This window comes from Penaeus chinensis, chromosome 30, assembly GCF_019202785.1.
Source record: "Penaeus chinensis breed Huanghai No. 1 chromosome 30, ASM1920278v2, whole genome shotgun sequence".
In the NCBI taxonomy this organism is placed as follows: Eukaryota; Metazoa; Arthropoda; class Malacostraca; order Decapoda; family Penaeidae; genus Penaeus; species Penaeus chinensis.
Genome location: NC_061848.1, coordinates 19,997,917 through 20,010,416, shown reverse-complemented (window position 1 = coordinate 20,010,416; position 12,500 = coordinate 19,997,917). Strand labels below are relative to the sequence as shown.

The following is a 12,500-nucleotide window of genomic DNA, read 5'->3' as shown; positions in this document are numbered from 1 at the left end:
ATTGTTTATATCCTGCATGTATTGTGCCTACAGTATTTAATCAAATGCTTGCTGACATAAGACAAAATACTATACAAGCAAACATGTTTTTACACCCAAAATAACTCTTCAGGTGGCCCCAAGTCAGTCCAAATTACTGTTTCACTTTGGGGATTCTCTGTATAAAACATTGAAGATAACACTAACTTGAATTAAAACAGACCAAAACTGATAAATCTTCCTATTAATTACAGAAAATTTCTAATAGCGTTATTCATTCTATTATTCACAGAAAATTAAAGGTGTGATGGAAAACATCTATATGAATATATAAAGCATATACTTATCTGAAAATAAAAAAATTATATTATTTTCATCCTATTTTTTTGTATTCCTTTCTGTCTTTCAATCTCATTGATTTTTGTTTTTTGTTTTGTTTTAGTTTTAGTTTTAGTTTTAGTTTTAATGTGGTAAACAAGAAAAGAATACAAAAAAAATCATTCTAACACCAAATCAGATAATTATTAAACAACAAAACCTTCCTCCATAATCTTAACAGTGCTACTTTTCAAAATCAGCAGCAAATTCTGCTAAGACGTTTCATTACCTAAGAATCAATGACCCCCTCTCAGTTCATATCATCTTACCTCCCTTGCAGCATGGTGTATCTGGCATTCCGCACAATGTCTTGCCGCATAAATAGGCTTGGTTAACTTGGTACGTCGATGCCTCTTGTTGCAGTTGGTACAGCGTATGGTGTTCGCAGCTTCGTCGAGTTTCTCCTGGAGCCGCGTTAAGAGCGATGCCAGCTCCCCCCACGCGCCTTCTAACTGAACTTCTGCTAAACTAGCATTATATTCTCGTCGGCGATCCTGTCAAAGACCAAGCAGAGGATTATTCTGATGTCACTCTTTTATGACCATTACCATTATTATTACTTGATCATTACAATCATTATTTTCTTTTTATCAGGAGGAAGAGGTTGTGGAAATATAAAATAAAACAAGGAAATCTCTCTCACCGGCTCTCCTATAATTTCGAAGGCATGTGCCAAAATTTTGAAGGCTTCCTCTGCTCCTGGTTGCTTGTTCTTGTCTGGGTGCACCAGAAACGCTTGCCGTTTATAGTACTTCTTGATATCCTCATCCGTGCAGTCTTGCGTCACCCCAAGGATGTTGTACGGGTCTTTCCCCTTGCAGGCCAGCAGTCGCTTCATGGCCTCCTCTCCAGTTGTTGGCAAAGAGATGTTGCATTCTAGGCCATTTGAGACTTTGTTTTCCTTTCCTGCAGGGGGGAAACATGAATAATAGTACCTTTAGCATGAGTTTAGAAATGGCTCTTGAAAAAAATGAAAATACAAATGCAGACAATTTCTTCCTTTTTAAACTACTTCAGCAAACTTCATAAAATACTTGGTTCCCAAAGATACTCTATTCATTGCATAAGTACTTTGTATAAAATTCCTGTTAAGAGGACCATTTAGAGTAAGTTTGCTTATGGTATTCATACATGCATGTAGAATCAACCTTCATAACACTGCTAAGAGCCCACCTCTGGTTATTTTTTGGGCCAGCAAGGGCATAAGTGCCAAGGAGTAAACTGCTGACATCAGCAGTTTGCATTAGGTATAACTAATTTGACTTTTTGCAAGCATGCAGCATTTGATAACGACATTGCATATAGATATCAGTATGTGAATGTCTAAGAACATTCTCATACCAATATAAAAAATAGAAAATCACAAAGATTTAAATAGAAATATTTAGTAAGATTTACTTTTTAAATATAAGTTTTGGATACCATTACACATGATACATATTTTGCTCCATGAACAGCAACACGGTCTTAGTCAATAGTTGAAACAGCTACCATATCCATTTCACATGTTTTTGGGAAAAAAGGTGAACTGGGAACAATATCATTGGCTGTAGTCAAGTTGATACCCCTCACCACTTTCCTCTCCAAAGGTTTCAATTTGATTATTTGCAAAAAAATGTGTGTATTTCAACTTTACAAAAATATCCCCCTCTCCCCAATGCCCCCATTCCCTCATCATCCAAAAAGCTTTGGAAGGAGTCATTTTACTGAATATTTTATCTATTGAAAACAATAATTCTGATGATCTTGCTAATAGTCTCATTGCAAAGTGCATTACAAGAGCATTTTTCCTATATATAAGATGATTATATTTTGTAAAGAATTAATATAGAAAAAGAATTCTAAAAAGTGTCCAAACTTCAACTAGCATATCTCAGTTTGGCTTCATCAGTTCAGTACAATCCAGCATCTACAAATTTACATGCCTCAAAATCTGACATTTGCATTTGACAGAGAGTAGGGTGTGTTGTGGGCGGATTCATGAATTTCGGAAAACTTAGAGAGATAGAGTTATATCTTAGTGCAAAAATAGAAACATTGACCCGCAACATGCAAATTAATAACTGAGTCATCTGAAACCATTATCTTTTGGGATCAAATGATCAGAGCAAAGTAGGCATCAGCTAGAACAGTTCATTTAAACCCTAAGAAAAAGAATGCTTCGAGTTCCCTAGATAGTACAACTACTCTTAAATAAAAAGGGTAAAAAACACTTGATTTTGTTTCCCAAACTATATCAAGCTAGCAAAACTATGACTTTAACCTTATCTTCAGTGTTACACTCTCTCACCTGACGTTCTTATGTGTTCTTTATCCGAGTTCCAAAAGCAATTGATCCACTTAGTCCAGTAGTATCGGCCATTGAGCATGAGCCAGGCCCATGTCTCTTTGAGCCTGGCCCAGACTACTGTCATGAGGTGGAGTGAGAGGCGGGAGCTCATGACCATGACATCAGCAGAGAGGGTGCCCAGCCATAGGACTGCCTGCAGTGCCAGCCCCACCCACTGCACCACCACAGCCCAGCTCGCCACCACCAGTTCTGCAAAAGGGAAGGGAAGAGGGGTGTTCTTGTGAGCTGTGAAGAATAAAATGATACTGGATAACACAAAAAAAAAAGCAGTGCATAAAGGTATTGTCAAGATTCAGAGTTTAATAGCGAAATATCCATGTATCAAAATATCATAATAAAGAAAGGATAAATGATATTTAAGAATATTTCTTTTTTATTTTACAACACAGAATATTAAATCCACTAGATGATTGACATAATACTGAAAATTGTTATGCTCTAATATCCTACAACATTTCTCCTAACTCTTTATCTGAATTCCACAAGACTGATAATATTACTAAGATAAATGCTTCCTTGCCTGAATGTGTAAATGATGTTCCTTTTCGCCTCCTCTGGGTTACCCTTTTCGACTGGTTTTCCCGATTTCTCTCAAACCTCTCGTGATTATTCGGCACTTGTTTTCTGCTTGCTGCCCGGCCACCGTTGCTGTTGCTGTTACTGTTGCTATTGCTATTGCTATTGTTGCTGTTACTGCTATTGCTTGCACTGTGCTCTGCTGTTAGAAAAGAAAAAAAAAAATTACATTAACAAATAACTCCAATAATGATAAATCACTATTTATCTATAAAAAGGGAAAATTGCAAAATCATCAGAAAAACTCAACACAACCCTTCTCCCCCACTCCCACAGAGCCAATAGACTGGCTGGCTCGTCTTCCGAAGCGAGACACAAATGGGTGGGATGGAATGAGGGAGGGAATGGTACAGGTTGCCAAATGGCCCTTTTCTGACTCGTTGTAGGAGAAGCGTATTATCATGATATAAGAATAAATTGGAGAAACAAAAATTACCAAACAGAAAAAAAAAGACAAAAGTGGAAAACAAAGGAAGAGGAAAAAAAGTCATGAACAAGTTTACTAGGATTGATACAGAGCATCACTAGCCAAAGTAAAACTACTTTCTTGCACACATTAAGAATGTCAAATATGGCCTTATAATTTTCAAAGCAAATGGTGCAATAATCCACCTGTCCCTATATTGCAAAAACACAGCTAGTTGAAAAAAAAAAAAAAAAAACAGCTTGAAAAAATACCTGCATACTAAGCATTTTGACATCACACAAATATCTTCTCAACTTTTTTATATATTTATACCAAACATGGGAAAAGCAAGAATCAGCACTTGATTTACAATACGTATCCATGATTTCATAAATACATTATGAAAGCTGAAACTAAAAGGCCCTTGTCTGCCAGGCACAGAAATAACCTCGGATACCTCAAGAACTCGTAACAGAAATAAGTAAAATGAAGTATAAATATATCACAAAGCAACAGACAAGACCTTCTCCTCCTCACACACAAGGAAACAATTATCTTTTTCCTACTGAAGAAATGATGATAAATATATGAATAATAAAAGCAAGTCTGCGATAGGTAAACCCCCAACCAATCAATACACGTCTGTAACCTGAAGCCAGAAATCTGATACCTATCTCAATAAGAAGGACCTTTTTTATCTTTAAATAATCATATTTTCATATTGACTTGTGATGAATCCCTCTTCTTTTGAAAAATCAATCAACAATTCATTATTTTCTAGTGCAAACATAAACTTATGTTTTAACCAAACTTTCACTCTCTATAACTTGCTATATTTCTAGAAGATCGATCTTGACTGAAACTATAAAACTTTTACATATATCCCAGAAGAAAGTCATAAAAAACATACCATATTTTTTCTCTTCTTTGCTCATCTGTGCACTCTTGGTCTTATTGCTGTCACTGCGAGTGATGTCATTATTGTTGTTGTTGGCCGTGCTACTCTCACAGGCGTTGACGCTACTTGCAGGACTGCTGTCACCATGATGACTATTACTGTTGGTTGGCGAAGCAGGAGGGGCCGTTGTTGAGGTGCTGGCATTCAGGTTATTATTGATGTATGACGTTCGTCTGAAATGATGGCAGAATTGTAATGTGACAAAGCGAAGCAAGCAGATGGATATGGTCTTAATCTTTATAAAAGGGAAGTTGATATTTTCACTCTTTCACTTTTGTACTTTTGTTTTTTATAAATTCATCAAAATTCATCAAATAACTTATTTGGTTCTTAACCCAGATGCTTTCTAATTCTTGCGTATAGGCACAAAGAATCTATACCAAGAATAGTTTGATTATATGTAATTTGATTTTTTTTTTCTTTTCTTGGAGTTATGAGAACAAGGTAAAGCCATTTATTAAAACCATTCCTTAAACCCAATACATAAATATTACTGAGTCTTTACCAAAATCCTTCATGTACATTCATCTCTGCAACTGTGTAGTGTGGGTATTGCTAGTACTATCAGGTTAGCCTACAGATATGGTAGTCAACAGCATACACACACAAATACAAACAAACATACATGTGCAATAAATAGGTGTTATCCAACATAGGGCTATGATTTCCAAATGACCAATGACCTGAAGTTACCATCAGAGGATTGAAATAAAAAAAGTGAACATAACAATGATGTGGCAACACAAAGACTGATACAGCCAACTGCTCAGTAGAGAAAGATGCTACAAGGAGGACATCCAATTTCAATGATTTAACATAAAAAACAAAACAAATCCAATATACTTGTATCACTGCTGTCATGTACAATACCTATATAATGTCTGTACATATTTTTTATGTTTTTTATTCACTTGTTATTTGATAGTTTTCCTATTTCAAGTTTCATTTATATTTAACAATATCTTTTTATCTCTTCTATCATCTGATCACTCTTTAATTTTTTTTTTGGTCTAAGCTCCCAAATACTTGAGGTGCTATTCATGAAAGGTCATAGATTTTCCTATGACAGAAAAAAAATTTGGTTCTGCTGTTTTGCCAATTACTTTTCACAAAAATGTCTTCGTTGATTTTTGTTTATGACTCGACCAAAGTACAAGATGGGCCTGAAGGAATCCCACACTGATAAGGGTTGACTTTAAATTGTTCTTATGACAGGCAGACAACAAGTGAGATTTTATATTTCAGGAAGATTACTCAGCATCATCAAAGGTATGGAAAACTTGCATGCCACTTTTTATTTATTGTCAAACATTAACCCATTTATCTTGGAAAAAATCTGGCTGAGGGCCAGGATGACAGAAATGTACTGTCATGAAAAATCTGGCTGAAGGCTGGGGTGATGGGAATGACTCGCCATGAGTGAAAAAAGCTATTAGCAGAGGATTAGGCACAGTGGGCCTTTAGGAAGAGGGTCTTGCATTACATCCACTGGTAAATGGGCTATGGCTTGAAGAGTGCCAGCTCCTGAGATGATACTATTTCCATGCCCAGGATCCTATCCCTGCCTGCCATGACCTGTGGCACAGGTTGTATTACAGAAACTTTAATACCATGATAATATTTAAAAAATTAAAAAATAACAATATTACTTATAATTATTGTTATTATACTAAATTGTCTAATAACTAAACTGGGGGCCATAATCTGAGAATATATATATATATATATATATCCTCAGGTTAAAGGAGTTTAGTGGGTAGGCACAGCTAGTGGGGGGAATTTCCAGTTCAGTACAGTTTGTGCAAAGCCTTGCTGCCAGACACATGAGTAATAAATCTTTTTTTTTTTGTGCAATTACTTTTTTTTAAATCTGATTATGTGTTCTTGACATAAAGCAAGACACCATTACATATTAGGGTAGTAAATAATTTAATCTTAACATAATTCCAAGGTTTCTTAAGCTGTTTTATTTTGTTTGTTTATTGTCAAAACAGCTTTTCACATTAATGAGATTTTTTTATTACTCTAAGTATGGATTTTTTTTTTGTACATTATGTTACTTCTTTAGTACTATTTCAATAATTATATGAGATTCAGGAAAGGCAAACAATACATTTCTTTATCAATACTTGACAAAAGAAAAATAACAAATGTAATATATAAAGCACAGGATTTTCTAGACTGCTTTTTATATAGACCTAATTAGTGTAGACTGTAGACACTCACACTAATTACAATTAATCTTCTATAACATTAATAGAATTGTTATAAAAAGGTCACACCCTGGTTACTAACATTTCTAGATTTCGGTTGTTAGCATGTGAACACCAAATATACTATTATTCGAGTAACCCACAGTAATATTGCAAGTTTTTAATATCCGATTACAGGGTAGCAACAAGCAATCAGAAAAGCACATAAAATGGAGCACTCTGAAAAATATTCACAACTAAGAAAAACTGAACAAAATATTATTGTTCCTACAATTTTTTTTTCTGTCTAGATCCTCACTCTCTGTAGTCAATGGCATATTTTTTTTTTTTTTTCCCTATCTCACCACATCACACCTTAACTACATTATACAAAACTATCATGTGACTGCAATAAACACATTTATAAAAGAAAATAAGCAGCAGAGGTAACTGGAAACTACATTTCGTAATTGTAATAGAAGAAAAGAGTTATTTACACTTGATGGCAGTTACACCTAAGGAGACTAGAAATAGATCCACACATATTACCATTCAGCACAAATTCTGCGTAATTTTGGAACAAGTATAGTGCTATTATCAAATGGATCTTGTAAATTCTATTTTGATTTTTTTTAGCAAGAAAAAGCAAAACTGCCGCAATAAATTTTACTTTAAAATAATATCCATGCAAAAATTAGCCGATGGCACAAATACTTTATACACTGAACACACACACACACACTGGTGTTTTCATTCTTAATCCTGACGCAGCACTATCTCATTGCTTTCTCAATTCCAAGTCTTATCTCCTCGGTTATCTATTGTAGGAGGAACCCGAGTAGGGCTCCACAATCTCTTCAAGTTAATCATTTATTCTCAAGGTAAGATAAGCAGAGATCATTGCTAAGAGCCAATATCAAAATCAAACTAGCACATACATTAATTTATTACTGCACAATGCTATTTCACTTGAGGGAGGGGGGGGGGGGAGGGGGGGGAGGGGGGGGGAGGGAGGGAGGGGGGAGGGAGGGAGGGAGGGAGGGAGGGAGGGAGGGAGGGAGGGAGGGAGGGAGAGAGAGGGAGGGGGAGAGAGAAGGAGGGGGAGGGAGGGGAGAGAGAGGGAGGGGGAGAGAGAAGGAGGGGGAGGGAGGGGAGAGAGAGGGAGGGGGAGAGAGAAGGAGGGGGAGGGAGGGAGGGAGGGAGGGAGGGAGGGAGGGAGGGAGGGAGGGAGGGAGGGAGGGAGGGAGGGAGGGAGGGAGGGAGAGAGGGAGAGAGGGAGAGAGAGAGAGAGGAGAGAGAGAGAGAGAGAGAGAGAGAGAGAGAGAGAGAGAGAGAGAGAGAGAGAGAGAGAGAGAGAGAGAGAGAGAGAGAGAGAGAGAGAGAGAGAGAGAGAGAGAGAGAGAGAAGAAGAGAGAAGAGAGAGAGAGAGAGAGAGAAGAAGAAGAAGAAGAAGAAGAAGAAAAAAAAAGTGGCATAAAATATACACCTGCGATGATGTTCATAAGAAGGAATCATTATTCATATTCAAGAAGTCAATTCAGCTGAGGACTTTGGTGCCCAATCATTCCTTTAACTGACATAACCAGAAAAAATGTAATGCAGTTATACGTTCTCAATATTTGACTGTCTCCATGACGAAAATGCTTAACAAAGGCCATGCCACAGTATGGTAATTCTACATCATAATATCACCAAAGAACATATATCAATCAATACAATACTTCTAAAAACAGTGAACTGACCTGGACTTCTGAAGACAAGTTGTCTCAAGTCTTCCATCTCATTTTAGTTTTTGTACTGTACTGTATTATACTGTACATGCTCTTTATAATCTTTTAAAAACTTAAACTACTGTTATTATCCTAACCAGTATAGATATTTCATTTACTACCCCCAAGGAATAAAACACAATGATGAACTACAAAGATGTAAAAAATCATTTCATATTACAGCTATGCAAATTTGGGTCTTAAATGTAAAGAAATAATCTCATAACATAAGCAAACTTATCTCTGCTTAACCTAAGTATATTTGTCTTTAACTCATTCTAATTAACCTCTTATAGCTAGACATGCCTACAGCCATCATGAAAAACAAACTGCTTGTGATGGGTATGGATATAGGCATCACAACTCATTAAAGTGAGTTGAGTGTGAAGTTCTGCTTTACACAGAGAACTCCCCGGCCAAGAAGCTAGACAGTTGTCATTAGTCACCAGAATGAGTGAAACAGAAATTTCTGGGACCATCAGTGTAAGGTTAAAATGATTAAACGAGGAAGCAGAAAAAAATATTGAAAAAATCAGCACCTCTTGTTGACACTAGATGTCATATCCAGATAAGAGGGGAAGGTAATCAATTCCAATAAGATTGCAAAGTAATCTCTCTATCACTCTGCAATGATTCATGCATTAGTGATAGCGCCTTTGACCAGACAAAAATAATGTAAAAGGAAGGCCATTAGCAAATGAGAATGGCCATAAAGAAATGAAAATTTCCAGACCAAAAGACATTTCTGTTACCTAAATTGTGTGTGCACAAGAACGAAATACACTGACATCATGATGTCATAAAAAAAAAAAGGCCTGTTAAAAATTCATAGCAATCTTAACTCCCTGGAATCAGGTGCCAGCATATGACCCAAAATCCAGCCATTAGGCTTATTTGTGTGGCCACTCTGAAGGGCGTTTGGCTCGTTATTTTCTTTTCCTGCATAAGCATTTTGAACTCTTTTGCCATTTACCAATATCTATATTTGTCATTTGATATGTTGTATCAAGATAGTTATACACTATTTTCCCTGCAAAGACTCCATATCATCTCTCTAGGTAGTCTATAGCTCAGTGCAATAATAATGGCAGTAATTAACATTTTGTTATTTGTGTTATTTTTCTATTTTTGCACAGTATTCAATTTTCTGTAATATAACCTGCACCACCTATCACAGTGGGTAGGAATAGGCTCCTTAACATGGAAATAGCATACTCTAAGCTCTCTTCCAGTCATGGCTCGTGGATTGTACCTGCCACACTCATATCTTGATAGAAATAATGCAATAGACCCTTCCCTACATGCTTATCAAGTCTAATCATCCTCCAAGAACTTTGTGAATTCCTGTCACTCTGGCCTTCTGCCGAAATTTTTATGACATCAATCTTCCACCACCACAGCCTTCTGCAAAATTTCTCATGATGGCAATTTCCCCTCACCCTGACCTCGCTCAATTTCTTCCATGATGGCATGTTCACGTCATCTGCCCCTCAAGGCACATTTTTTTGTGACATAATGGTTACATCATCCAGACAATAGGAGATAATACTAAATGTTTTTTTTCTTTTTCTTTTTTTTTCTTTTTGTAAAAATTCCAGTACATCATGGAATGACATCATGTCATTATGCTACGAATACCTACTGCAACATAAGATCGTAAAGTACAGTTACTTTGGGCCATTGACTCTGAACATGTATACCCTGTTAATCTCTAGTAAATTGGCTTGACTTTCGATAATCTGTGAATAATCTTTGGGATAACTTAATGAAAGCCTTTGTTTCCTTTATCATATTACCATACTGCATATCTTATAGATATATATAGGTTGGGGATGATTTCTTGTTAGTTTAGGATCAGTTTGAGTGCATTTCAATTTTTTTTTTTTTTTTTTTTTGGGGGGGTATAGTATTAAATTCCTAGAAAAAAGTAACTGAGTCTATAACGGACAAATAAGGTCAGCAGTGCCAACTGATCTAGAATTCATTAGGGCTAGCAGGTAACAGACTAAAGTTTGGAAAGTTCAAATTTACACAACAGAAATATATGTTTTGCTCTGGTACAGCAAATAGTTATTGAACAGTAAGGTATCAAAGCTGAACATTTTGCCATTTGTGTAAAAGCAAAAAAAGGGAAACATTTTTTAAAATTATATCACAAACATAAAATTGTCATAACTTAAACAGAAATGTTTCATGACTTTGTATCTATATATAAAATTACAAATAGAGAACAAGATACTGTTGTGGTTAGCTCATCCAATGGCAGAGGAGACTGAAAGACAGGAAAGGAGGGAGTCCCTGGGAAAGGAGTAGAGGATGGTTGGGAGCTGGTATAGACAGCCCAGTGGAGTTGGTGGTAATAAAAGGGAAACTCTCCTGTGGCTTTTAGGCTGGAGCAAAGATGTCAAACAGTACTACGTGCACTAGTTTATGGTCACTGCATCCCATTCTCACCAAAATAAAGATGAGAAAGCCCACTGATTCTCAAAAGTTAATGCTTACAGGCAACTTGGCTTCAACATACAATTTACTAACATGCTCAAATGAGGTACCTAAGACTTTTGGGATTAAAAGCTTATTCTACGTCTATTCTACATTGAATGATTAATTAATTGTCAAATAATTCTGAGGTCTTGTACAAAGTTCTCTATCTAGTAATCATTTAATAACTTACGTATCTTTTCACACACTAATAAAGAATTAAAAGAGCAAAAGAGAAAAATTCATTACAATACGAAACATCTTTATAATTGTAAGCAACATATCAGTAGAAGCCTTACCTTGGTGGTTGCTTTTGCTGACTGGAGTTGACCTTGTTGTTTAACTGGTCATTCCCACGTGCCGTGTTGCCCTCATGGTGAGTGCTGCCACTAGTCTTCTCTGGTGTGTTCTTCTTGGTGTCTTTAGAACTTGATTTTTTTGATTGGTGTGTGGGACTACTTGCTGACAATCTGTATGACATGGATCCATTTCCTATGAGCGTGTCCATTCCCTCCCCCCAGTCATAGTGCTCATAGGCACTGATGCGGCCATTGCTTAGTCCAATGTCACTCAAGTCGAAGTCATCTAGTCCCACTCTTGAGGATGAAATGTGGGAGTCACCCTTGCTGAGGAACCTGCTGCTGTGGCCACCACTCCCACCATTATTGCCACTGCTGCTCCCACTGTTGGAGTTCCTCTGCTTTGACTTGACATTGCTGCCATGCTGGTTGTGATTCTGTAGGTCTGGACGGGTTGTTATTGGACCAGGTGAAGGGGACTGAGGCGGCTGATTGGCAGGGATCGGGGAAGGTGACTGAGGGTAACTGCTGACACCACCACTTCCACTGCTGCTGTTTGCACCACTGTTACCACTGCTTGCCCCCGTCCCAGAGCCACTCTGCTTTCCCTCCTGCACCGTGTTCTTACTCAGGACGTCTGAGTAAGATGGCTTGTTGGTTCGTGCAGGCTGAGATGCTGTTACATTGGAGTTTCTTTTGCCACTGCTGCCATTGCTGCTACTGTTGCTGCACTGAGAAGCCGTGGGAACATCATTCGTAACCTGCACCGGGGTCCGGCTCACAGCCACAGGAGAGGCCTGTGACACCACAGGCCCCTTGGTCTGGTCAGATGTCAAGTTGCTGCGGAAGGGGTCGAAAGGCCCAAACCAGCTACCCAGGGAGGCCGTGAAATTGGAGAGCTTTGCTGTTATGTTGTTGACACTGCCCTCATCCATCATTCGGTCATGTTCACTGGGATAGAAGCCGACTGACTGGTTGTAGGAGGACTGCAGATTCTGCGGGTCACCTTGAAGGGGTGGTGGGGGAGGAGTCCCTGAGGTGCCTGACGAGGGGCCCCTCTGCACTTCAGGGAAGAAGGGCGATTCATGGCCACCCACTAGCATACTATCAAT

General features: G+C 37.6%; 1 protein-coding gene across 1 annotated transcript in view; it reads right to left on the bottom strand.

The window, feature by feature from the left end:
• The window catches only part of LOC125041270, a 24,786-nt gene that overhangs the window by 3,434 nt on the left and 8,852 nt on the right, over positions 1 to 12,500 (bottom strand). The window contains exons 3-8 of the mRNA XM_047636107.1: positions 11,389 to 12,500; positions 4,600 to 4,820; positions 3,228 to 3,425; positions 2,648 to 2,896; positions 1,001 to 1,263; positions 627 to 851 (exon numbers count right to left, since the gene is read on the bottom strand). The exon at positions 11,389 to 12,500 is cut by the window's right edge and continues 536 nt beyond it. Of these exons, the coding sequence (XP_047492063.1) occupies positions 627 to 851; positions 1,001 to 1,263; positions 2,648 to 2,896; positions 3,228 to 3,425; positions 4,600 to 4,820; positions 11,389 to 12,500 (2,268 nt within the window). The remainder of the gene's footprint in view (positions 1 to 626; positions 852 to 1,000; positions 1,264 to 2,647; positions 2,897 to 3,227; positions 3,426 to 4,599; positions 4,821 to 11,388) is intronic.